The 24,029-nt window shown below is 39.0% G+C and overlaps 1 protein-coding gene across 1 annotated transcript in view; it reads right to left on the bottom strand.

The window, feature by feature from the left end:
- PPFIA2 (PTPRF interacting protein alpha 2) overlaps nt 1–24,029 on the bottom strand; it is a 617,899-nt gene that overhangs the window by 28,455 nt on the left and 565,415 nt on the right. The window contains 2 exon segments of the mRNA XM_043492739.1: nt 1,142–1,342; nt 6,418–6,499. Coding sequence (XP_043348674.1) covers nt 1,142–1,342; nt 6,418–6,499 — 283 coding nt within the window.

Genomic DNA, 24,029 nt, shown 5'->3' with positions numbered 1-24,029 from the left:
TAGGGAGATAACCACTCTTAATATAATGTACTATCCTTAAATTTGAGCGTTGTCTTAGATTTTTCCATTTCTTTTCCACTTTTCTTTTCTCTCCTTTTCTTTCACTTTGATTCATTTGCTTCATCTTTTTTTTCCTGCTGCCTACTGTTTTCCTCTCTTGACTTTCTTTCTACCCTTTTTTCCTTCAGGGTCTCCACTTCTCAGACTTTTCCCTTCACCTCTTCTGCACAATTCCCATCTGTCCAAGCCCCTTTTCTCTTTCTCTGACCTCCAATATCTCTTTCTAGTCCAGCTTTCTCACCTTACTTCCAGTCATCTATTTCTTAGCCTTCACCATCTGTCTCATGATTCTCTCCCTTCCTAACTCCCACTCTTTATATCTTTCCTCACCAGCATAGCCCCTTTGTTCTGTCTCCCCACCTCCACACACACTCTTATCATAACACACACACAGGATTCTCACCCTCTCAAATACACTTCCACTTCTCACCTTTCTCTTTCATACATGCTTCTTCCCATCACTTTCATTCTCTCTCCTAGATGCACTCTTCTCCTGCCTTCTCTCTCTCCTCCCATCACCCACACCATTATACACAGAAAGTAAAACACTCTCTATTCTCTTCCCTCTTCTCACTACATAGCCACATGCTCTTGCTGCTTCTCTTAGGGAGGAAAGATAAGCAGGAGAATACAGCAGATCCAGGCTGGTGGCTAACTGAAAAAGGTAGAAAGAGAGAGTGTCAAGAGAGTTCTGTGGGAGGAAAGAGCCAGGGCAGGAAAAGTATCTGGTTCATTTGGGGCAAGGATGTGACTTGGAGAAAGGGGGGAAATAAAATACCTGCAAAAGTGCAAGTAAGTTTCCAAACATTAGGTATCTATGCATAGTACATGTGAGAATTTTGAGGTTTGCCCTTCTCTCATATCGATCACTGAGGTAATTTCAAGGTTAAATAGAAGCACAAAGTTAAAAAAAAATATTTATTACAGGAAATTATCAGTGATCAACAAGCAAGAAAAGGCATTTCCACTCTCTTCAGGACAATTCAGATTGATTTTGATTTGGTTTGGACTACACAACTTTTTCTCTGGATTCTGACATGGTGTTAAGTGTGAGAAAGAAAGTTAGCTGAATGTGACTCACTGTTCTAGAAGTAGGAGGAGCTGATGGACTTGTAAGTGATACCATCTCCTGGATTGCTAGTCGGAGCTTTAAGCGATGGAGAGGGTTGCTGATTCCAATTTCTCTCTGAATCTCAGTATCAGACAAAGCAGACATTATGGCTCCACTCTTCACATTTGCACGGCAAGCAGCAACATACCATGCAGGCATTCCCAACCACAGCTGTTGAAAAAAAAGTCACCAGTTTAAGACACGAGAACTCAATTTCTGAGATTTCATATATGATTTAGTTATTAAGACATCTGCTATGTGAATTACTATGGCAATGCTCAAGCATTCAAATCACCAGTTTGTGAAAGGCCCTTTTGTGCATGCAGATTCAGGCATTGCACAGGCAATAAGTGTGATCGAAAAGTGATTTTGACGCTGTGAAATGGCTTTGGAATTCTGGATCTGGGCATGACTGGAGATTTTATGTTAGCTCTCTAGTGTTCCATAACCATAGCAGGAATGTCGAATACAGGCATGTTTCTTAGGGTATGTCTACACTTCCAGCTTGAGAAGACATACTCGCACTAGCTCAATGAGAGCTACTGTGCTTTTACATTGAGTATACCCACAACAGCGTGAGCCATGGATAGGGCTAGCTGCCCTGAATACTTACCTAGCATCTTGGATGGGTTGTGCTCAGGGTGGTTAGCCCCTTGAGCCATGGCTGCTACACCCTATTTTGAGTGTGCTAGATCAATGAGTGCTAGCACAGGTATGTTTCCTTGAGCTGGAATTTACATCTCCAGCTCTGAGTGTAGACATATGCAAAGTGTTTTCAGAGCCACTCACAATCCCTGCCTGCAACATTCCTATTATTCTTTTCCTCACCCTTTTATGAGCAGAGACTGACCATACGACTGAACTGTGCTCAACTGTTTTGCATTCTTCTAGGTACGTAAAAACACACTGCCTACTGTGTCACCTTATTATGATTGCAAAAACACCCAGATCTTCTCATCCACAGGAAAGAATTCCATCTTCAATATATACATATGTGAACGCCACAAAACACTGTCTCTCCAACTCCCCCCAAACCAGGCAGCTCCTAGTCACAGTATGCAATACATTCAATTCTAATGCAGAAGCAGGACCAAAAGACATAAGTTGTCAACATTTTCAGAAGTGACTAGTGATTTTGGGTGCCCAACTTGAGAAAGTTTAAGGGGCCTGATTGCAGAGCACAGATGCTCAGCACTTTCTGAAAATCAGGCCTCATTAAGGTGTCACACGTTGGACATTAAAAATTGAGGCCCACTATAGCTTTTTATAATGGGGGCATGGTTTGTTTTCAATTGGTCAAATGTTTTCTTTTCTAATGTTTTACATCATTTCTATAAACACCCCGCCCCCCCCCAAAATACCATATGATTAATTATTGAAGGCTAATGACAGCCATTGTTCATTAAAGTCCCTGTTATTGCATGAAGAACAGGAGTACTTGTGGCACATTAGAGACTAATAAATTTATTAGAGCATAAGCTTTCGTGGGCTACAGCCCACTTCATCGGATGCATAGAATGGAACATATAGTAAGACATATAGATACATACAGATAAGTTGGATGTTACCATACAAACTGTGAGAAGCTAATTAGTTAAGATGAGCTATTATCAGCAGGAGAAAAAAACTTTTGTAGTGATAATCAAGATGGCCCATTTAGACAGTTGACAAGAAGGTGTGAGGATATTTAACTTAAGGAAATAGATTCAATATGTGGAATGACCCAACCACTCCCAGTCTCTATTCAAACCCAAGTTAATGATATCTAGTTTGCATATTGCACGTGTTTTCAGAAATGAACCGAAAGGCCAAATTTTGAAAAATACCTAAATTATGCCACAGAAATTATACACACACTAAAGCCCTGGTCCTGAAAATATGCATGAGCTTAACTTTCCATAGTACATAATTTGTAAGAGGCTACAAATACTCACCAATTCATGTGTGCAAAGGTCCTTTTGCATATGCAAATTCAGGTATTCCCTAGGCAACATATTTTGCATGCACATATTTACCAGTCTCATCATAGACTCCCATGTTTCCAAATTTGTTCCAAAGTTTAAAAAAAACAACAACTAAAACCTGACAACTATGCTTTGTTCATTCCCTTACAGGACATTCAAGGACTTTTTACTTCTACCAATGTGTGTGTACACACACTTATTTCATGATAGATATTTAGTACACTTTTCTATATTAAAATAAAATATGATGTACTTTTCAAATATAAGGTATCAGAAAGCACGTGTCAAATTGAAGGGTTAGCTACTGGTAGTGTACAAACATTAATTTTTATTCTGTTTCCTATATCACACCCATCAGCATGGAACTGAATGCCAGCTGAGCACCCATAATACCGTACCAATTAAGGCTTACATTTTCAAGAGTGTTCACTAATTTTGGGTGTCCAGTTCAGGATACCAGGTCTTGATTTTCATAGATTAATAGATTCCAAGGCCAGAAGTGTCCACTGTGAATTAGTCTGATCTCTTGCCTAAAACAGGCCATAGAAATTCCCTAAAATAATTCCTGCTTGCCCTAGAACAATTCCTGTTTGAACTAGAAATGTTTTCACAGGTGCTAAGCATGTGTAGCTCTATCTGATGTAAATGGGAGCTTCACAGGATCCACACCTTTGAAAAATCATGTTCTATGTGTCTCGAATTGAACATTCAAAATTAACATATAATTTTGAAAATATAGTTTAAATCCTCTCTAGTGTCTTTGGATGTTAGAAGCTGTTTTACCAAGAGAGAAACTGTAGGCATGGAAACTTTTTAAAACATGGCATCAGTTAATCCACACGCACCTGGGCAGGTAGAAGTGTGTCTGATTTAACAATCCCCTACAGTGCAATGAAATACTCAACATTAGACCTAAATCATCAAGTTGGAAATTTGTATCGTGTGATAAATTTCATACGATGGGGGGCGGGGGGAACCCCAGGATCTACAAATAGTTAAAAATGCTCAGTATGGAGAGAACTTATTTTTCCACAGGTGCAGACTTGGGTACAACATCTTATCCTTTTGGAATTTCCTCCAACTCCCCGAGGCTGATGGAGTGCCCTTTTGCATCCTTTTGGGCAGTGTTGTCCCGGGTACCAATCTGTAGTGCCCTGAACTACAATACCTATATGCCATTAAAACTGCCGATGCTTCAAAGGATGATCCAGGGAGGCAGCTATCTGTAAGGATTACTTGGCATGTTCCATTAGAATAGGCAATATGAAAAAGCAAAATGGCAAGATTCCTCCTCTCCCTCCAGGATTTGCTTCAGATGTAGACCTACTATGATATTCTGTCAAGAATCACAACATCCACTAATGCAGGATTTCTCAAAATGAATGAAAATATCACTGAACTGTTCTCAAATCTTATGAAAGTTCCTATTTTTACCATATTAAAAATCAACAAGTAAAAACTGGAAATTTTGCACAAAAATAGACAGACACAGACTTTACTCTTGGATGTCACTGAGTTTCATTCTATCCTTTTCCGTAGTAGGAGTGAAATTTTCTGATGGCTCGTCACTGGTACCACTGTAACTTGCTCATCATCATAGTCTGTCGGGGGACCAGTTACTTAGCACTAAACCTTGTTGAGGATTAATAAAAATTCTCAGCAATATGGAGGCCTAAACCACACTTCAAGAGTATTAACTCTTCTGGCTGCAGTTCAGTGATTTTAAAAAGCTATATCGCTCATTGTTTTTTAAAATGCCATATCGCTCATTGTTTTTTAAAATGAAGACATTCTGAAAAGCCAGACTGGGACAGGTTCACAAAGGGTGGGGGGACGGCAAATAGCTCATACCTCAGATGGCCCACATAATGGGCAGCTACCATCACAGTTCCAATGCCCCAGGGAGTTCAGTCAGATCCTCCATATGCTCCCTGAGGAGCAGAGTGCTAGAAAGAGGATGGGGAGAGTTTGGGAGGAAATGGATCCCTGTCTCTCCACCATACACTGGTCTATGAAAGAGCATTGTGGGGAGCAGGCTGTGCTGAAATATGGTATATCAGGAAGCTTAGGGAGAGATTGGGTCTCGCTTTGATGCACAGTCCCCACCTTGAAGTCCCCCACACCACACATACAGGACTGAGTCTTAAAGCACTATCTAAACCCAGATTAAATTGCTGTGTGAAGTTTAATAGGGACATGTACGCAGATTGAGTCCAGGCCCCAGATATAGAACTGCCAGCACAACTGATCTTAACCAAAGGACTATGAAAAAATTATGCATAGCTTCATAATGCATCTTCTCTTATGTTTTCTATACATGTACTCTTTAAATAAATTATATTTTTCTCCTTTTCAGACTCTCTCCAAGCCAAACATTCCACTTAGTTTGAACTTAAACAGTTCCTTAGAACAGAAGACAGCAATTTGGAAAGGAGAAAGTGGCCTAAGTTTGAGTTCTTTACTTCTGTGGAACTTGATTCAAATTTAAATTACATTAATGGGTAAAAAGGAGTGTGCAGGTCTTAATCAGCTCTGTAGCAGACATTTATCTACATCAGAAACAACCACTTGGTGTGACACAAATAGTGTCTCTGAGAAGCATATACCCATTTGTTCCAAGCAAGGAGCATGCAGATCAAGATTGAGACACTTGGTTAAGCATTGGTTAAGGAACCTCACAGTTCTTAAGATTTATCCAAGCTATACATACATATATTACACACCAATTAGCTATGTTTAAAGAACACTAAGATGACAGTCAAGCAATGAAAATTTAGGAATTGCCAATATTAAGGTTGCCTTAATTTACCCTCCTTGTACTTATGCATTATAAAAAGTCTTTAAATTATATGACCACATACTATTTGTGAGGGTATGATCATCTACAGTCTACACATATCTGCCACTGGGGGAAATAAGAGAGACAGATACACTCATCCAGTGGGTTTCCTAGACATTTGCTGACAGCAGAGGAATATTGAGACTCAGGAACCCAGTGTTCAACTGCAGTTTCTCTAGGGTAGCATTCTCCAGAAGTAATAAACCTTTTTTGCCCCCATTCTTTCCATCTTGCCTCTATCTCCCTCTCAGCAGTTTCTGTCTCAGCCCCTCACACTTTATCCACCTGCACCTGGCAATGATGCTACAGCTAATGGAAAGTAAGAAAAGGAAACATTCAAACCTTCTTTCCAAATACTGTCTCTCAGAGTTTGGGAGGGTAACATAAATACAGAAGTTCTGTGAATAAGATCCATGTTTCCAAGTCCTCCTCTTAACACTTACCTCCAGCCACGCAACCACTGTAGGCCCGTCCCACTGTGCAAAAGGCAATCCCTTTCTCCGAGCTTCTTCCAGAAGTTCATGCCTAAAAGTGCATCATAAAGTGTTAAGTAGGTGGCAGTACCCGGGACAGCAGAAATGCACTTATGCTTCCAAGGCTAAATGCAACAATAATGCAGCACAATAACTCTCCTCATTTATACCGATAACCTTGTTAAAGTATTTAAGCCTAAGTAAAAGCAGTTCCTTGCCTTTTTTAAACATATTCCTTTCTCTATCCCAAACTTTTTTCTCTTTCTGTTCTAGGACTCCTTTGATAATGCCTAACATGTAAAGGAAATACTTTTGTATTTTAATTTTCAACATTTCTGGATTGCATATAGAAATAAACCAGAGAGCAGACATCTATTACACAATATTGTTACATGTTTTGACACAATTCATTGGAGAAGCATTGTGATAATTTATAAACTATATGTGAATCATTACAAAGTTGGCCAGCTATAGATCCAAATTCTGCACCTGCCATCTCCCCTGGACTTCAAAGACTGTGGAACATGTCAATCCCCAGTAAGAATTTGGCTTTTGCAGCTTTTAAAACAAAGAGTGTAACATCACATTTAATATAAGGGTATTGAATATCGTACAGATTATATACATTTTAAATCAATTAAAATACCAGGAAAATGCTAGCTTTACATTTCACCCATATTAAATAATTTGATCAAGCACACAAAAAAATCCTTTTGCACAGGTGAAAGGAATAATAGGATATTTCAGAGGCACAGAATTTATCACGTAGCCCCTCTAAAACCCGTTTCTTATTAACCAAAGTATTTCTGTCTGCCTCCCACTGAGAGGAGCACAGAAGGCAGGTTCTCAGCAGTAACGGAAACATGAGGACTATGATAATGTAACATTAAAATTTGCTGACAACACCTCATAAGAAAGCAAATGTAGAGGTATAATATTGATTTTGCTCCCTTGTCCTTTATTCTTGCAGCCTATGTGATTCAGAGATCCCCCAACAACGCTTCTTTGCCTTAGTAGCCCTTCACATAGTGATCTTGAAAAACTGTGGCACAATGAAGCAGAGATAAAGGTGAGAGAATTACTCTGTTTTTTTTAAGAAATAAACTTTGGGGTTCCCAAACCATGAAGGGTCTGATTCTGTTACTTGTGCTCCTAGTGAGTATCCTCTTACTCTGTAAACTGCTCTGCTGTAATCAATGAGACCACTCTTGCAGTTAGATGCTAGTGAGTGAGAGTTTAAGGATTTGGTTCTAGTAGAAGAGGAGAAAGACTGATTAAGACCTGCACACCCCTTTGTCCTGATAATCTAATTTTGATTTGAATCAAGTTGTCCAGCAGTGAAGAACACAAACTACTTATGCCACAGTCCTTTCGAAATTTATGTCTTCAGTTCTATGGAACTGTTTAATTTCCTAAATGACAACTTTCAGGTGACAACTTTCAGGTGACAATGCAAGTTTTTTAGATACCCAAAGGTCAGAGTTTATAGATGAAATCAGCTGCTTAGATACCTAAGTTCCCTAAATTATTTTGCATCCATAAGAAGAGTCCATTTTTGAAAATCTGGCCCTACAACTGCCTCAAGTTTCTGTATTTCTCCTATATCTGTAGTTAACACAGTGACATCTGACAACACTTTTCAACCAAAATCATCTAAGCTTCCCTCTCAGCACACACTATCCCCTGCTGCAGGGAGTTTTGCAGCTACTCGTAGGAAACTGGTTATATAACTGCCACTTCCTATCTGTGTCCTCTTCCTGAATCCCAGCTAAGCCAAGGAGCCCAAAACTATCAGTAAAAAACATCAGTTAACTGCTTGGTGCGTAAGGATGGTGTTAGTAACGGTTTCCTGCTCCAATTTCCCAAAGAGGGTGGAGTGCTCCTCTCTACCACACTGCCGTTGCACAGGTTCTACCCAATAATTGGAGTATGAGATCACCCCTCTCCCCATCATCAGTGTGAGCTTCCTCAGTGCTCAGCGGTATGTGAGTTGGGGGGAACTTCGGTCCAGGCGGCAAATGTGGGCTTGTTAGATCTCTTTTCAAACCCCTGGCTGAACTCTGGAATTGAAGTGCCAGCAATGGAGACATAATCTTTAGGCTCCAGAGCCCCTTTACAATGTCTTTCCCCTGAACAACTGACTTCCTCCAGCCTGGAATATCAGAGAAAGTATTGAGCATGTTCAGTATATCTCTGGTGTGATTCCAATGAGCTCAGTTGCCATATGGTAATCAGACTGGAGTCAGGTTTGGGCTCTCAGCTGAGCATTATGCTGCTGCTTCTCAGGGAGATGTTCTCCCTTGGAACAGTGAAGAGCCTCTATCGTTGCATCAGACTTGTGGCAGTACTTATGGGAGAGCAGCTCTGGACGCTGCTTTTGACTGAACAGTACAGGCCAAAACCTGAATTTATTTTACTGCTGGCCATTGCTATCAGTGACATCACACATAATCCTGAGGCTCTTGGAAGGCACAGCAGGTGAGGGAGGAAAATGATTATAAATAATTTTAATTGTAATTTTAAAATCTATTATTCAGTCAAATATTGTACTAGAGTGAAATTAATCCTTGGGCAGAGAGTCAGCACAAGACCAAAACCTCACTTCATGATTTGGGATCTTAAAGAGATTTTTATTTATTTAATTTTTTCGAAGGATTTAAATTTATATTTAAAAGCTCACATAATTTCCTTTTCCTTTATAGTTTTGCCTACAAATCATGAAGTGCAAATTTTATTTAAGTTGAATTTCCCATTTAGAAAACCAAAACCCTGTAATTTAAAAATATATATGATTTTATATTATATAATATGAAATTATAAATTATGTCACAGAGTTTGAACCTTGGATCTGCAGAACTAAAAACAGAGCCTCTATTACTCTATCTAAAAGCAGTAATTTCTTAGGTAATAGCTGTAGCAGACTCTTATCCTCTTAAATGAATCAGCCACTAGAGGAGGACAAAGATCCACACTTTGTTAGAATGGATTACAAAAATGAATGTATGATGCAAGTTAATTAATAAACTATGTATAATTTTGATAAAAAGTAAATATAATTACTAAAGTTAATATGACTAAAATAGCAACTTCCAGTATTTATGAATAACATGACTCTTCTGCTGTGATTGTAAGGCCTGCAACAAATTTTCAAATGAAAATTCCTTGGCTATTTCAAAGTCAAGTTTTAAAAAAAATCAAAATCAAGAGGCTAGAACCAAAATTGTGTTTCACAGGAGGTCACACTAGCTGATGGCTTTATAATCTCTGAATCTCATTAAAGGGGTTTTCACTGGAGAATATGTTAGTTTATTTTACAGTATAAACTCCTTGCAAAAAGAATCAGATAATTTTCAAATGAATCCATAATTTGTCATTACAACAATGTGGAAATGGCTAAAATTGTGTGTAGTTTTCCTAACACCAGGGTAATAACAGCTATAAATTTAGAAGCCATTTTTGGAGAAAAAATTATCCTCTACACTTCATTAAAGTAGTTTATGAGGCCGTGAAGTTATCCTAAGTAAAACCCACAAATTAGTGACTGAGAGGAAGGGCTCTGTGGCTCCAGAGGGTAGCCTACTGCTTGCTATGCGGATGGACAGAGAGGACCCTGGTTACAGGAAGCTACAACTGCAGCTGCCTCCTCCCTGCCCAGCTAAGCAACTGATCATTAGGGGAGGAGCAGAGAGTGTGCTCAGCTACATTAATAACAGCCTCAGACTGTTTCCCTCTGCTGGGGCTTACACTTGGTGGGGAGAAATGTAGTGTTCCCCGCCCTAACTCGAAAGCTGGGGAGGAACTGGCAGATGTCAGAGAAAGCTATACACTGTGTCACTTCGTTTGTATCTTTAGGCAGATACAGGACTTTCCTTGCTTTCCTATCTAATTTTTGGCAACATATGCAACCAATATGGGAAGGAGAATTGACATTAAGTAGCCTTTACTGTAAGAGGTAGTTTGCAGATATTCTCTAAAAGGGTTTGCAAGCACTGGAATGATTACAAAATGAATCAGTATTTTTAGATATTATTTAAAAATAAAATTCCCTTTAGTGTGGGAGTAACTGTAATATGAATATAGAATTGGAAGGGACCTTGATAGGTCATCTAGTCCAGTCCCCTGCACTGACGAAGGATGAAGTATTATTTAGAGCATCGCTGACAAGAGTTTGTCTAACCTGCTCTTAAAAACCTCCAATGACAAAGATTTCCACAACCTCCTTAGGTAATTTGTTCCCGTTCCTAATGAGCCTTATGGTTAAGTAGTTTTCCCTAGATAAGGAGAACAATTTATCACCCTGCTCTTTATAACATCCTTTTATGTACTTGAAGACTGTTATTATGTCCCCTCTCAGTCTTCTCTTCTTCACACAAAACAAACCCAGTTTTTTCAATCTTTCCTTGTAGGTCATTTTTTCTAGGCCTTTAATTCAGTTTGTTGCTCTCCTCTGGACTTACACAAATTTGTCCACATCTTTACCAAAGGACACAGTATGCCAGTTGAGGCTTATCAATGCTGAGCAGAGCGGAAGAATTACTTCTCATGTCTTGCTTACAACACCCCTACGAATACATCACAGAAGGACATTTGTTGTTTTGCAATTGTATTACACTGCTGACTCATATTTAATTTGTGATCCACTGCAACCCCCAGATCCCCTTCTGCAGTACCCCTTCCTAGGTAGTCATTTCCCATTTTGTATTTGTGCAGCTGATTATTCCTTCCTAAGTGTAGTTGTTTGCATTTGTCCTTATTGAATTTTACCCTATGTATTTCAGACCATTTCGACAATTTGTCAAGATAATTTTGAATTCTAATCCTGTCCTCTAAAGCTCTTCCAACCCTTTCAAGTTGATATTGTCCACAAATGTTATAAGTGTAACCTCTATGCCATTAACCAAATATTTTATTATTATGTCATTAACTAACTATCTTCTACTGCCCTAGATAGGTGTTACAAGCTAAGGAAATTATATGAAAGTGGACTTTAGTTAGCCTCTGTCCAAAGCTAGGGTGACTCTTCTGTTAATCTAACATTTTAGAAAGAGGGTATGATACAACTGGGTATCCTCACCATTGGTGCAATTAGAGAGGGGCACAGTCAGGTGTGTCTGGGCTGGCTGGCACAGAATGGTGGTGACATGGAAGTGCTGGCTCCCCCCAGCATTGACCTCTCTTCCCTAATCCCAAGGAAACTACTTCACAGGGGCAATATTGTGCAGGGCTGTTCTCCTTATCCTGATCCTCCCCAGAGCCCCGTGGGACTGTTTAGCATATGATTATGCTAACCCACTCAATATTATTATACTAGGGTTGCTGTTCAGCACTTTGAAACTCCTCTAAAGGGAGCGGTGGCCAGTGTGGACAATATGGGAGTTGTGCTGTCAGGGGAGAGATAAAACCTCAGAGATCAGTGCTGACAATGAATGTTCTGGACAACCTGAGAGTTAGGGCAGTGGTTTTCAACCTGTGGTCCATAGAAGGGATCCACAAAAGGCTGTTGTTGCCAAAGAACAGTGCTTTTCACCCTGTGGCCTGCAGTCTCCTGGGGGTCAGCAGACTAAGTCTAAGATTTCCAAAGGGATCCACAACTCCATTTAAATTTTTTTAGGAACCAAAAATGCAAAACGGTTGAGAATCACTCATTGACCTCTCTGTAGGAAAATATTAAAATCTGGATTAAAAATGAAATCTCTAGCTTGATCTTATTTACAACTGTCACAAAAGTGAGGCTGACCTAATGAGGTGAACAATAAATAGCTGCTCAAAATGACTGACACCTAACATCACGTGCAGGAACTATAATACAAAGTCTAAACACTTCCATGATGAAACTTGAATTTCAACACACAACTCCGTACTTCTGTAAAATAATAGTGCAATTAGATAGTTCCAGTTGATTTCACATGTACAGTTCTCAGTAATACCAATTATAATGGCTCTTAATTAAAATTCAATAGCAAATGTGAGGCAAGTTCATAATGAGGCATGTTAAAATAAGAAGTAACAACATTTTAATAGCACTATACTAGTAGTTCTCACTTAGAAACGCTGGCTTGTAGACAGAGAAGCTAATTCCCATGAAATGTCATGCATAAAAGTTTTCTAATAAAGATATTCCCTGCAAGTCAAAATGTTACGTTGAAGACAAAATGCCACAGATTCCCTTTATTGTCATTGTTTCCTTTATTATTATTTAACACTAAGTAATGTAAATGGAATTAATTATTGTATTTTTTTAAGTAGAAATATTGCCCAAATTACTACCAGCCTTTATACATACTAGATTTCTGTAAATTAAGATAGATAGAAGATGCCATTCAATGTGAGCAACTTGAGGACTTCAAACCCAGGTGTAAACACAATTGATTCTCTATGGAAAAATAATATTCAAATAATTGAAACAGACAAATGTCCAGAAACTAGTGTCTTGGATTCAAGCCCTTTGGAATCAGGCAAGAGTCTTTCCACTGAACTCGTAAGGCTTTGGACAGATGCTATTAGCAGAATAAGCAGAAGGAATTTTTAATTTCTCTGTATTGGTATTTCTTAGCCACTATTCATTTAAAAGGAACTAGAAGCAAACTTGCCATTGCCCTATACATATATAATCTCTTTTAAAAGGGTCTATATGTGTTTTAAATACAATCCTTAATTAAAAATTAAGTTAGTTCTTCAAACTCTTGCCCTTAGGCTGACCCTGACTTTAAATAATGTAGTCATCTTTTCTATGTATATGCATATATATATGTGTGTATAATAGGTGGACTGGGAATGGTGGGCAAGGTTAATTCTTCATGTCTATGCAAAACTTTTTCCAGTTAACTTTAAAAGAGTTTTCAGGGGAGAATAATTGAAATATTAAAACAGGTAAATGTAAGTAATAATTGAAGCAATAAATAAAAAGGGTTTAAATACAAAAGGCAAGAGAAGTTTTATTATTCATTTAATATGAGCATAGGTAACATAGTTATGGACAGCATTTTTAAATATTACTATAATTGCTGTATATTAGTGCATGTTCTGGAAGCAGAAGGGCATTATTGCTTTTCTGAAAGCATACTTTATGCAAACAGAGGCATATTCTGGAATGCTGAATAGCCATAAAAAATACAGACCATAACTTTAAATTAAAGCAGCAGAGAATTACTATTGAAATATAATAAAAACAATAATGAACCAAACAGACTTGCCTAATAGATGACCTTGAAATCTAGTATAAAGTTTACTAGATATTATTAGAGACCCTTGGAGCTTCCAGGTTAATTAAATTTTATTAAATCAGGTTTTGTACCAGCATTTCATAGTAATACATTTTAAATTAAAATTGTAACTCCTGTCCTCTACAAGTTTATTTCTGGTCTTCTAATCTTAAAAAAGCCATAGTTCATACATATTTAAGAGTCTGTGTACTCTGCATAGAATTTTCTTTTATAAGCATCATAAATAGTTTGTTTCAGGAAAAACAAAAAACTTGTTCAATTGGTCTAAGAGGAGGAGATGAGGATTTTAAAGTTTAAATCAGGAGAGCCAATTAAAACAAATTTCCATACTTTTAAAACAAATGAATTGGTGAAAAAGAAAAAGAAGCATGAAATTCTATAAGCATAAAATGAAAATATTGTTGTTCTATATACAGAGCATGTAGACCCAAGAAGCTAATCTATTTTAAAAACGGACTGGCATTATCCCCAGTGTAGACTCATAAGAGTAAGGGCTTCAGGATCAAGTCCTGAATTTGTGAAGAAAAGAGAAATATTGTGCATTCAATTATTATAAAGTTTTAGAATACCCTGAACATTTGGCTTGGGGTTAGTGCTCTGCATAGGTCTGGTTATATAACTGAAAAAAGAAAAGAAAAGAAAAGAAAAGAAAACATGGTGCTGAAAATGAACATGTTCAGCAGCCAATGTGATTTAACTTACCCAGATATGCTTTTCATGAGATGAAGAGAAATGGATGGAAAAGAAAAGCACACAAACATTAATGAATATATGTCAATCCATTAAAAAATCATGACAGATAAAATAAGAGCACAATCACAAATATGGCAAATCTCACTATAAAACAGACCTTCCACTAATTTATTTAAAAAGATACATGCCCTGAATGGATTTTTAAACTGAGATAATAGCAGGTTATAATTAAATTGGCGTCTGTTACTTATTAGAAACCTCTTAGCACAACAGACCTACAATAAATGTTAGAGCCAGAAGGTCTGACAACACAGCACATGTTGGATACTATTCACAAACAAATGCAAGTTGTCCCAGTTTTTATTATTCATGTCCTTTTGTGCAATGGAATGTTATGTATATTTTGATTAGTGTTTTTCACACAAACACATTTATATACAAACAATGTGGATTTAGCCACTAAGCAAATTACCACGGAAGAATCTCCAACGACATACACAGAAAATACACAACAAAGGGTGAACCAGGATTTGCTTTCTTGCCTATTACATCAAAAAGCCCCCAAAATAAAATGGTCTAAGTTATGTTTTCTGAAACAGTACAGGAAACGTCAGCATCACTTAGGGCTAGATTATGCCATCCTTACTCATGCTGAGTAGTATGTAACTCTGTGACTAATCTGATTGGTGTGAGACGAGTTGTCATACTGATTTAAGCAGTTTTGCATTCTATGTAAGGTGTTACTCAGTGTAAGGATAGCAGCATCTGACCCCTACTAAGGTAATGGAATTTTACTTCCAGTTCATAACACTATATATAAGAGCTTGCTGAGTTGTGTATGGTTGTAAAACAGCTACGATTCTCCAAAAAACATGGACAGAGAAATATCACTAAAAGGACTGTGCACCAATCACACCAGAAATTTGAGTTTATTTTCCTGTTGACACAAGCGTGTAAAGTTATACAGAATTAAAGGCAGGCTAATAAAAATAGTTTCTGGATGAATGACATTGCCCACTAGCCAATAAGCCTGCTAACCATGCAGAAAACCCAAGAGCAAACCATGTGCCACCAACATAATTTCTAAAGGTGTCTATTACAGAGCCAGGCTGCCACCATTCGTAATATAATTTCCCCAGCGTACAATCTGTATCTTATGATTGTCATTCAGTAAAGAAAGGGAGACCCCGTGTCACATGCCTGAATAACACCTAAGCAATCTTACAATACTGTATTTCAAAAAAACCCTTACATGGGTCAAAAGAAAGGTGTGCTGTAAAACTGCTTGGAAAATATAACTGAAGAAAAGGCTGGCCTGATGAACTCGTGCTCTGATTGAGCATGGGCAGCTGGAGATGAGGTCCGGACAAAACACACAGTAATCAGGAAGGGCGAAGAGGCCAAGAAATAAAGTTTTTGTTTCCAGAGTGTGTGTGTGGGGGGCGGGGGGGGTGGAGAGAGGATGGGCAAGAGAAGAAGAAAAACGAGAAGGAAGTGGTAGTAAATGACAAAAGGGTGAGGTATGGAGAGTTTTGGGGCCAGAGGAAGACAGATGGGGAGAAGGAATAAAGTGGGTAATGGAAATAGAGAAATAAATACATATTTGTACAATTCCTAAATTAATGGACCCACCATTAGACTTGAAAGTAGAGTCATGAACTGTAACATATGGGAGAAGTTTCTCCTCATTGCTTTACTCTGTGTGGACTGACCTTAACACTGTAGCTGGAGATAACCCTACTGTGGTGAAGTTCCCAGCATCCAAAGGCAGCATAGCACATTCCCTATGCTAGGGGAGGCTAGACGAGGGTCAGGCTGCTCTAACCTGCCCCCTGAGCCAGACAGAGAATAAAGGAAGATAAACACAATTTGTTAGTCTCTAAGGTGCCACAAGTCCTCCTTTTCTTTTTGCGGATACAAACTAACGCAGCTGCTACTCTGAAACCTGTTAGTTGAGGTAAGCCTCCTTATACTGTATAGGGAGAAAGGATTCAAACATTGCGCAAGAGGAATCTTTGGGTCTCTGTGTTTATTTTTCACAAACCCTGTATTTAAAATCAAAGGGAAATAGTTTTCCATACATAGGAAGAACTAAATTATGTACTGCTTTCATTGGAATTTGAAAGAAATACAGAACTCGACTGCCCTCCCCTCCCACCACGCTCTGAGTGAACTCAGCTGTGGCGGGCAGATCCCATGTGCATAACTGCCGATGGGGGAGTGATTCTGGCAGACACTGGAGCACTGGGACCAGTACACAATTTTGTGTTGGGGGGGGCAATAATCCTGAATGCCCCTCTCCCTAGTCTCTGCATGGGGCTGGCCCCACCAACCCCCACTGCACCCCATTTTCCCACCACCCATGGCTTTGCACCCTGGGTGGCTGCTCTGCTCATCTTGCTCTGGTCACAGCCCTGCACTCTGCGGACCCTGGACAACCTGGGCCTAGGACAGAACTCCCGTCCACCCTTCCCCCTCTTCTGCTTATGTTACACCCAGGCTTGGCCAGCTTCAGGTAGAGCATGTGTGAGTATGAAAGTGGATTGGGTTTGAGGCACTAACTCTTTCTTTCTTCCTCTAATTAACATGGGGAGCACCCATCACTCTCTGCTGTTATTTTATTATTTTATCAATAAAGCCTTAAAACTCAGTTATGTGGTATGTTCTGTCATCTCCTCCCTAAAGATCCTGCAGTCTTAGCCTGATCACCTGGCGCCCCAGGCAAATTGGTAATATAAATCTGTCACAGGAGGACATGCTGCTGCTTCCGGGAGCCGCTTGAGGTAAGTGTGGCCCGGAGCCTGTACCCTGAGCCAAACCCCCGTGTCCCAACCCCCTGTCCCAGCTTTGATCCCCCTGCTGCCCTCCAACCCCCTCATCCCCTGCCCAGTGCACCCTTCTGCACCGTAAACCCCTCATCCCCGCCCCACCCCAGAGCCTGCACCCCCAGCTGGAGCCCTCACCCCCCATACCCAACCCTCTTGCCCGGATCCCCCTCCTGCCCTCTGAACCCCTTGGTCCGAGCCCAGAGCACCCTCCTACACCCCAAACACCTCATCCCCAGTCGTACCCAAAGCCCGCACCTCCCTAGCTCCCCACGCCAGCCTGGAGCCTCCTCCCACACCCTGAACTCCTAATTTCTGGTCCCTCCCCAGAGTCCACATCCCCAGCCAGAACGCTCTCCCTCTCCCTCTCCCCCCACCCCCCACCCCCAATTCATGAGCATTCATGGCCCATCATAGAATTTCCATACCTAGTGGCCCTCAGGCCAAAAAGTTTGTCAACCCCTGTCCTAGTCAGACTGGGGACACAGAATGCATTTCTTTATGGCAACAAGACATACTGAATGCATCTTTTGTTTGCTAAAAGTGAAAAAAAGCCTTGGGAGCTCTTACATCAAATGATTCGTCATGAGTGCAGATACAAACGAAAGAAATTAAATGAAGGACAATTAAAAATAATAAGGCATGAGATAAAAATTATTCTTAAGGACTAATGTACAACAAGAATGCACACTTAGAGGATAACAGGTTTTTATAAATGTTACAAATATGAGAACATTTAGATGGATGGCAATTATGAAGAGCTTAATTAACGCAATTTTGATTAATTTAAAAAAATGCATGTAATTAACAATATCATTAAGAAAAGGCACTTTTATACTGCAGCGGGCAAAGAGTTTTTCTACTTAAGAATGTACTAAATCAAATTCTCCTCTCAGTCACACATATAAAACCCCACTGAAGTTCCAGGAGTTGTATATGTGTATAGCTGAGAGCAACAGATCATCTAGTCTGACTCTTGTATATCACAGGCAATTTATTTTCACCCAGTTGCCTCTGTTTTGAGCCCAATGCCTTGTGGTTGATTAAAGCACAACTTCCAGAAAGGCAACTAGTCTTCATTTGAAGACCTCAGAAATGGAGAATCCACCACTTCTGTTGGTAATTTGTTCCTATGGTTAGTCACCATCTCTGTTAACATTTTTTGCCTTAATTCTAATTTGAATTAGTCTGGTTTCAGCACCTAGCTATTTGCTCTGGTTTGCCTTCCTCCACGAGATTACAGAGACCTTTAGTACCCAGTATTTTTTCCTCATCATGGTACTTATACACTGTAATCAACTCACTTCTCCATCTTCTTTTTGAGCTCCTTAAGTGTCTTACTGCAAGGCATTTTCTCCAGCCCTGAAATTATTTCTGTGGTTCTTTTCTACATCCTCTCCCAATTTTTCAAGAAATTAAACAAGAGTTAAATCAGCAAAAGGAAAGAAAAGGAACGTAGCACTATTAGGAATGTAACTAGGCAAAGAAAAATGAAGCTAAATAATAAAAGTCTCCCTTCTATTTAACATAGGAATTGTTCTTTCTTGACATGTGCATTCCTGTAATAAATTATGATTAGTTTGTGTCTAGACTCAACCAAGCAGTACTTCTAGATTAAAAGCTAAAAAATTGTGAGTGAAATAATGAAGATTTATGAACAGATATAGGTATCTGGTATAGCAAACACAGAGTTTCTCTGAATATAGGGAGTTTTGTAGAGTGGACCAGTCAGTCCTTGATGTTGCAAGCACTTATGCATACGTGTAAACATGTGCATAAGTCTCTGTGTGATCGAGGCTTTTTTCTCTTTTTTTTGCTACCTGTGTTAAAAGCAGAAACATGCATTTTGCAAATACAAAGCAAAATTGTGGTTTGTGTAATTAACTAGAATAAGGGTTCCAAAAACACATCCACAGTATGGAATATTTTCTATATCCGTTCTCCTTGGTAAATATGAACTTTAATGTTCATGCCTATTTTGGGGACACGGTGTATAGACTGAAGGTTTAGATTACTGTTTAAAAAGAATTTAAAAAAATCAGAATGAGAATATTGTCATTCAGATTCAAGCCAAACAAAAGCAGAGGAAAAGTTAAAGCTGTCAGCTCTGACCTTGACTCACCCTGGTGTTCTTGTTAGACTAAGGACTAGGACAGTACAACAAAATTTAGTTAGGGTGAACTAATTGTTGTGAGGACACCTCTGCCTGTAGGTAATATTATGGTTTCTATCCCAAGACTGATATTGACAGATGCAGCATAGAGCACAAGAAATTTGTGATCTTCAGAGTTGGAATCCTATCAGTGCGCTCTGCAGAAGAGGTCGTTGACAACTTTGGTAATGTGGGGAATAATTCAGCCATAGGATCTGCTGAAGGAGTAACAGATGAGACTGTTTGAGGCTATGATAGCAGTGCATATGAGGTGACATCTATCACAGTATGGAAGATCAGCCTACTTAAACCATGCCTTATGCTAGCCCTCTCCACAGGGGCAAATTAAATGGCTCTTTATGCACTAGAGAGTGCACAGATAAGTTGGAAGCATGGAGTTACAATCAGTGTAGGTGGAGGAACTTTTTTTACTATAACAACTTTTTTATTTTTATAGCTAATTATACATTTAAACAAGAATTGTAATACTATTTTATATTTGACAGGTTTTTCTATTTTGAAATATAAATTTCCAAAGTTAAGTCTCTAATTTATGTTTGTAAGAAATGTTGTGCACTAATGTGCCTGCCAGATACATGTAGATAATGGTTGACTGCTTACACGTTTACCAGTTGGTGCATAAAAATAGATAGTTATTTGTTTTTTGTAATGCCATATTGTGGAAATGCAGATAAAGTGGCAACATTTGAAATTTGACCCTAGATGACTGTAGTATTAATTCAATATAATTGTCACTACTGAAACCTGGTGTCGTCCCTTGAGTATGTGAATTGGGGTGACTGCCCCCGGGCTCTATGCTTTGGGGGGGGTTCCACAGGCAGACAGGTGGGTGGGCAAGCGGGCTGAGGAGGCTAATGGGGAGGCGAGCAGTAGGCGGGCAGGCAGAACCTCCTGCTCCCTCTCAGCGCCTACTGCCTGCCACAGATCAGATGTTTCACAGCGTCAGGAGGTGCTGGGGGAGGGGGAGGAGCAAGGGTGCAGAATGCTTGGGGGAGGGGGAGGAACTGGGCGGGGAAGAGGCGGGGTGGGAAGAGGCAGAGTGGGGGTGGGGCCTTGGGGGAAGCGGTGGAGTGGGGGCGGGGCCTGAGCAGAGGCAGGGTGGAGCACCACCAAGCAGATAGGCGCCGAGTTTCTAATGTTCTGGCCCCTGCACCCGCCTAGGGATGGACCTGCCTGGTGGGATAATTTGTGTGATTGCAATGCTAAAATCTGTTTATACTCTTTTATGGAAGATAGGTAAAAAAGGTATGTTGGGTGGGGGAGAAGGAAGGGGGTGCTCTCTACATTAAAGACACCACAACCTGTTTTAGAGTTGTTGATAACTCAGAAATGCAGGATCTTGAATGCATATGGATCAATGTACTAACAAACAAAGCCCAGGAAGTGATACCATGAGGGTGGGGGTGGTCGATCACCAAATCAAACCGGAAGAAAATGAGTTAATTCTTAAGCACCTGTCTGCAATGTGTAGAAAGAAAAAGTTGTGTTATCATAGTGGACTTCAGTTTGGGAGATATATGCCTGAAGTTTCATGCAGGCAGTAGTTAAACCAACAAAATGAAATAATATTTAGACAAATTATACACAACATGAGGTAACTCTATTTTGGACTCCATTATGATGGGTAAATATAAAATCACTGGACTGGAAGTTGGTAGCTGCCTAGGGACCAGTGATCATGACCTGATTACATTCAATATAGGCAGAGAGTAGTCCTAACCAGTAATATACACACATGGTGTTTCAAAAGGGCTAATTTTCTCAAGATGAGGAAATTATGAGTGAAAGTGACTGGGAGAAAAATATTAGGCTGAAATATGTGAATAAACATTGGGAAATCTTCAAGGAGAATTTATTAAATGACTAAAAAGCTGTGATACCACAGTCAAAAAGGAGAACAACTTTGGCTAAAAGCACATGCTGGTTCACTGGTGAAGTGAAGGAAGCAATTAGAAATAACAAAGCAATATATAACAAATGGGAAAAAGGAAAAATAAAAAGCAATCAATATAAAGTAAAAGTTATAAAGTGCAGAAAATTGATAAGGGAAGCTGAAGACATCAAGAAGAAACCCATGGGTGGCAGTTTAAGGCCTGTAAGGAGTTTTTAAAATATACAATGGAACAAAAGAAATTGGCCCATTACTAGATGATGATGGTAAAATTGTAATGCAGAAAAGGCAGAAGTGTTCAGTAAATATTTCTGTTCTGTATTTAGAAAGAAGCAGGTTGATGTACTTATATCACATAAGGATGAAGAACTTTCCACTATATTTGTAACAAAGGAGAATATTAAGTAATACCTACTAGCAATAAGCATTTTAAAATCAGCAGGCCTGGATATTTACATCCAAGAATTTTAAAAGAGTTAGCTGAGGAGGTAACTGAGCTGAGGAGGTAATTGGAGCACTGATGCACATTTTTAATAAATCTTGGAATATAGGCAAAATTCCAAAAGATTAGAAGAGTGCTGATGCTTTGCCAATATTCAAAAAGGACAAGTGGTATATCTCTAGGTCAGTTACCTTAACAGCAATACTAGGCAAAATAATGGAAAAGCTGTTAATTCAATTGATCGTGAATTAAACAATAGAAATATAATTAATGACAGTTAACATGTTTTCCTGGAAAACAGGTTTTGCCAAACAAACCTGATATCATTCTTTGATGAGATTACAAGTGCCTGCATAGATGTAATATACTTAAACTTTTGTAAGGTGGTTGACCTAGGACTGCAAAACATTGTTGTTAAAAAATTAACACTAGACAATATCAATAAAGCACATATTAAACAGATTAAGAACTGCATGACACATGGCCAGAGAGGGTTAAGCAGCTCAAATGACCTAGACTGCACTTTTAGAGACATGTTAGAAAAGTATGTAAATGGTAATTAGGGTCATTTCATGTTCAATAGGCTAGAACTTTGAAATGAAAACCTGTATTGTTAGAGGATTAGAGGTTATACTAATCATATGTGTTTACTTATATCTTGTTAGATGTTAGCCATGTGAACAGGCAGCTTTTATCTATTACTATAGCTATTGATTCATAGATCAAAAGATTTAGATGAAATATGAGTGAAATAATGTCATTGTCTGTATGTCTCTTTAAAGTTTGTGGTAAGCGGTATATGAACTACTTAATGGATAAATTACTTTATGTTAATCCATGTAGTTAATTACCGATGACGTTTGGGAAACACAAGGTTACATCAAAGGCCTATTGTTCAGTCAAAGACTGTGCTGCCCAGGAACTATATAAAAAACTCTTGGGACCTGATCCTTTTAATCTCAGATTTGCTTGATGCTTTATGCAGGGGAAGCTTGAGTCATAAGACTGAGATCTCCAGTCCCACCTGGATCTCCCTGGATATGAACACTGGACTATAACCAATGGATTATTTCTGAAAGAACTATTTGCAACTACAAAGCTCACCATCTCTACTATGAAACTAATCTCAGAACTGTACTCATATCTCTATGTATACTTATCTTTTAACCAATATTCTCTCTCTTTTCTTTTAAATAAATTTAGTTTAGTTCATAAGAATTGGCTGTAAGCATGTATTTGGGTAAGATCTGAAATATTCATTAACCTGGGAGGTAATATGTCCAATCCCTGGGGATTTGTAGAACTTTCTTATATGATGAATAACATTTTCATTAATTTTCACCATATTTGACTTGGGTGTCTGGGTGGAAGCCCACGGCTGGGTTGCTAAAGGGAACTGTGTTTTGTCTTCTGAGTAACCAGAGAGGTATTATAGAAACTGTTCTGGTAAATCTAAGTATTGGGGATTGTCTGCCCCATTCTTTGCAGTTTGCCCTACTTGGGTAACCCCAATGTGATTCCTCGGGATTCCAGTCACAAACTGACTGGCAGATCTCAAAAAGTAAGCATTAATGGAGAATCATCTAGTGTTTCTAGTAAGGTTCCACAGGCACCAGAACTGCTATTCATCATTTTCATTCATGATCTAGAAGTAAATGTAAAATCATTGCTAATAAAATTTGCGATGACACAAACATTGGTGGAATGTTAAATACTGATACAGATCAATTGAATCATTTTGTAAGCTGAACCCGTTCAAACAAAATGCATTTTAATACAGCTAAGTGCAAAGTTATACATTTAGGAACAATGATTGCAGGCCATACCTATAGAATGGGGGACTATATTCTGGAAAGCAGTGGCTTTGAAAAGGATTTAGAGGCCATAGTGGACAAGCAACTGAACATGAGCACCCAGCGCAATGCTGTGGCAAAAAGGGAAGATGTGATCTTGGGATGTATAACAGAAGTGGTCAATTGGAGTCGGGAGGTGATTTTACCTCTGTATATGACATTGGTGAGACCAATACTGGAATACTATGTATAGTTCTGGCATCCACAGTTTAGAAATGACATTGAAAAATTGGAGAGGGTGCAAAAAAGAGCCACAAAAATAATTCAATGGCTTGAGAAAATGCCTACCAGGAAAAGATTTTAAACTGATGTTTAGTTTATAACAAAAAACAAAACCAAACAAGTTGAGAGGTGACTGGATAACAGTGTACCTTCACAGAGAAAATATACCAGGTACTAAGGAGCTCTTTAATCTAGCAGAAAAAGGCATAATAAGATCCAATGGCTAAAACCTAAGCAAGATAAATTCAAATTAGAAATTA

Source organism: Dermochelys coriacea, chromosome 1, assembly GCF_009764565.3.
Source record: "Dermochelys coriacea isolate rDerCor1 chromosome 1, rDerCor1.pri.v4, whole genome shotgun sequence".
Classification (NCBI taxonomy): domain Eukaryota; kingdom Metazoa; phylum Chordata; order Testudines; family Dermochelyidae; genus Dermochelys; species Dermochelys coriacea.
This window is presented reverse-complemented; position numbering and strand designations above follow the sequence as displayed.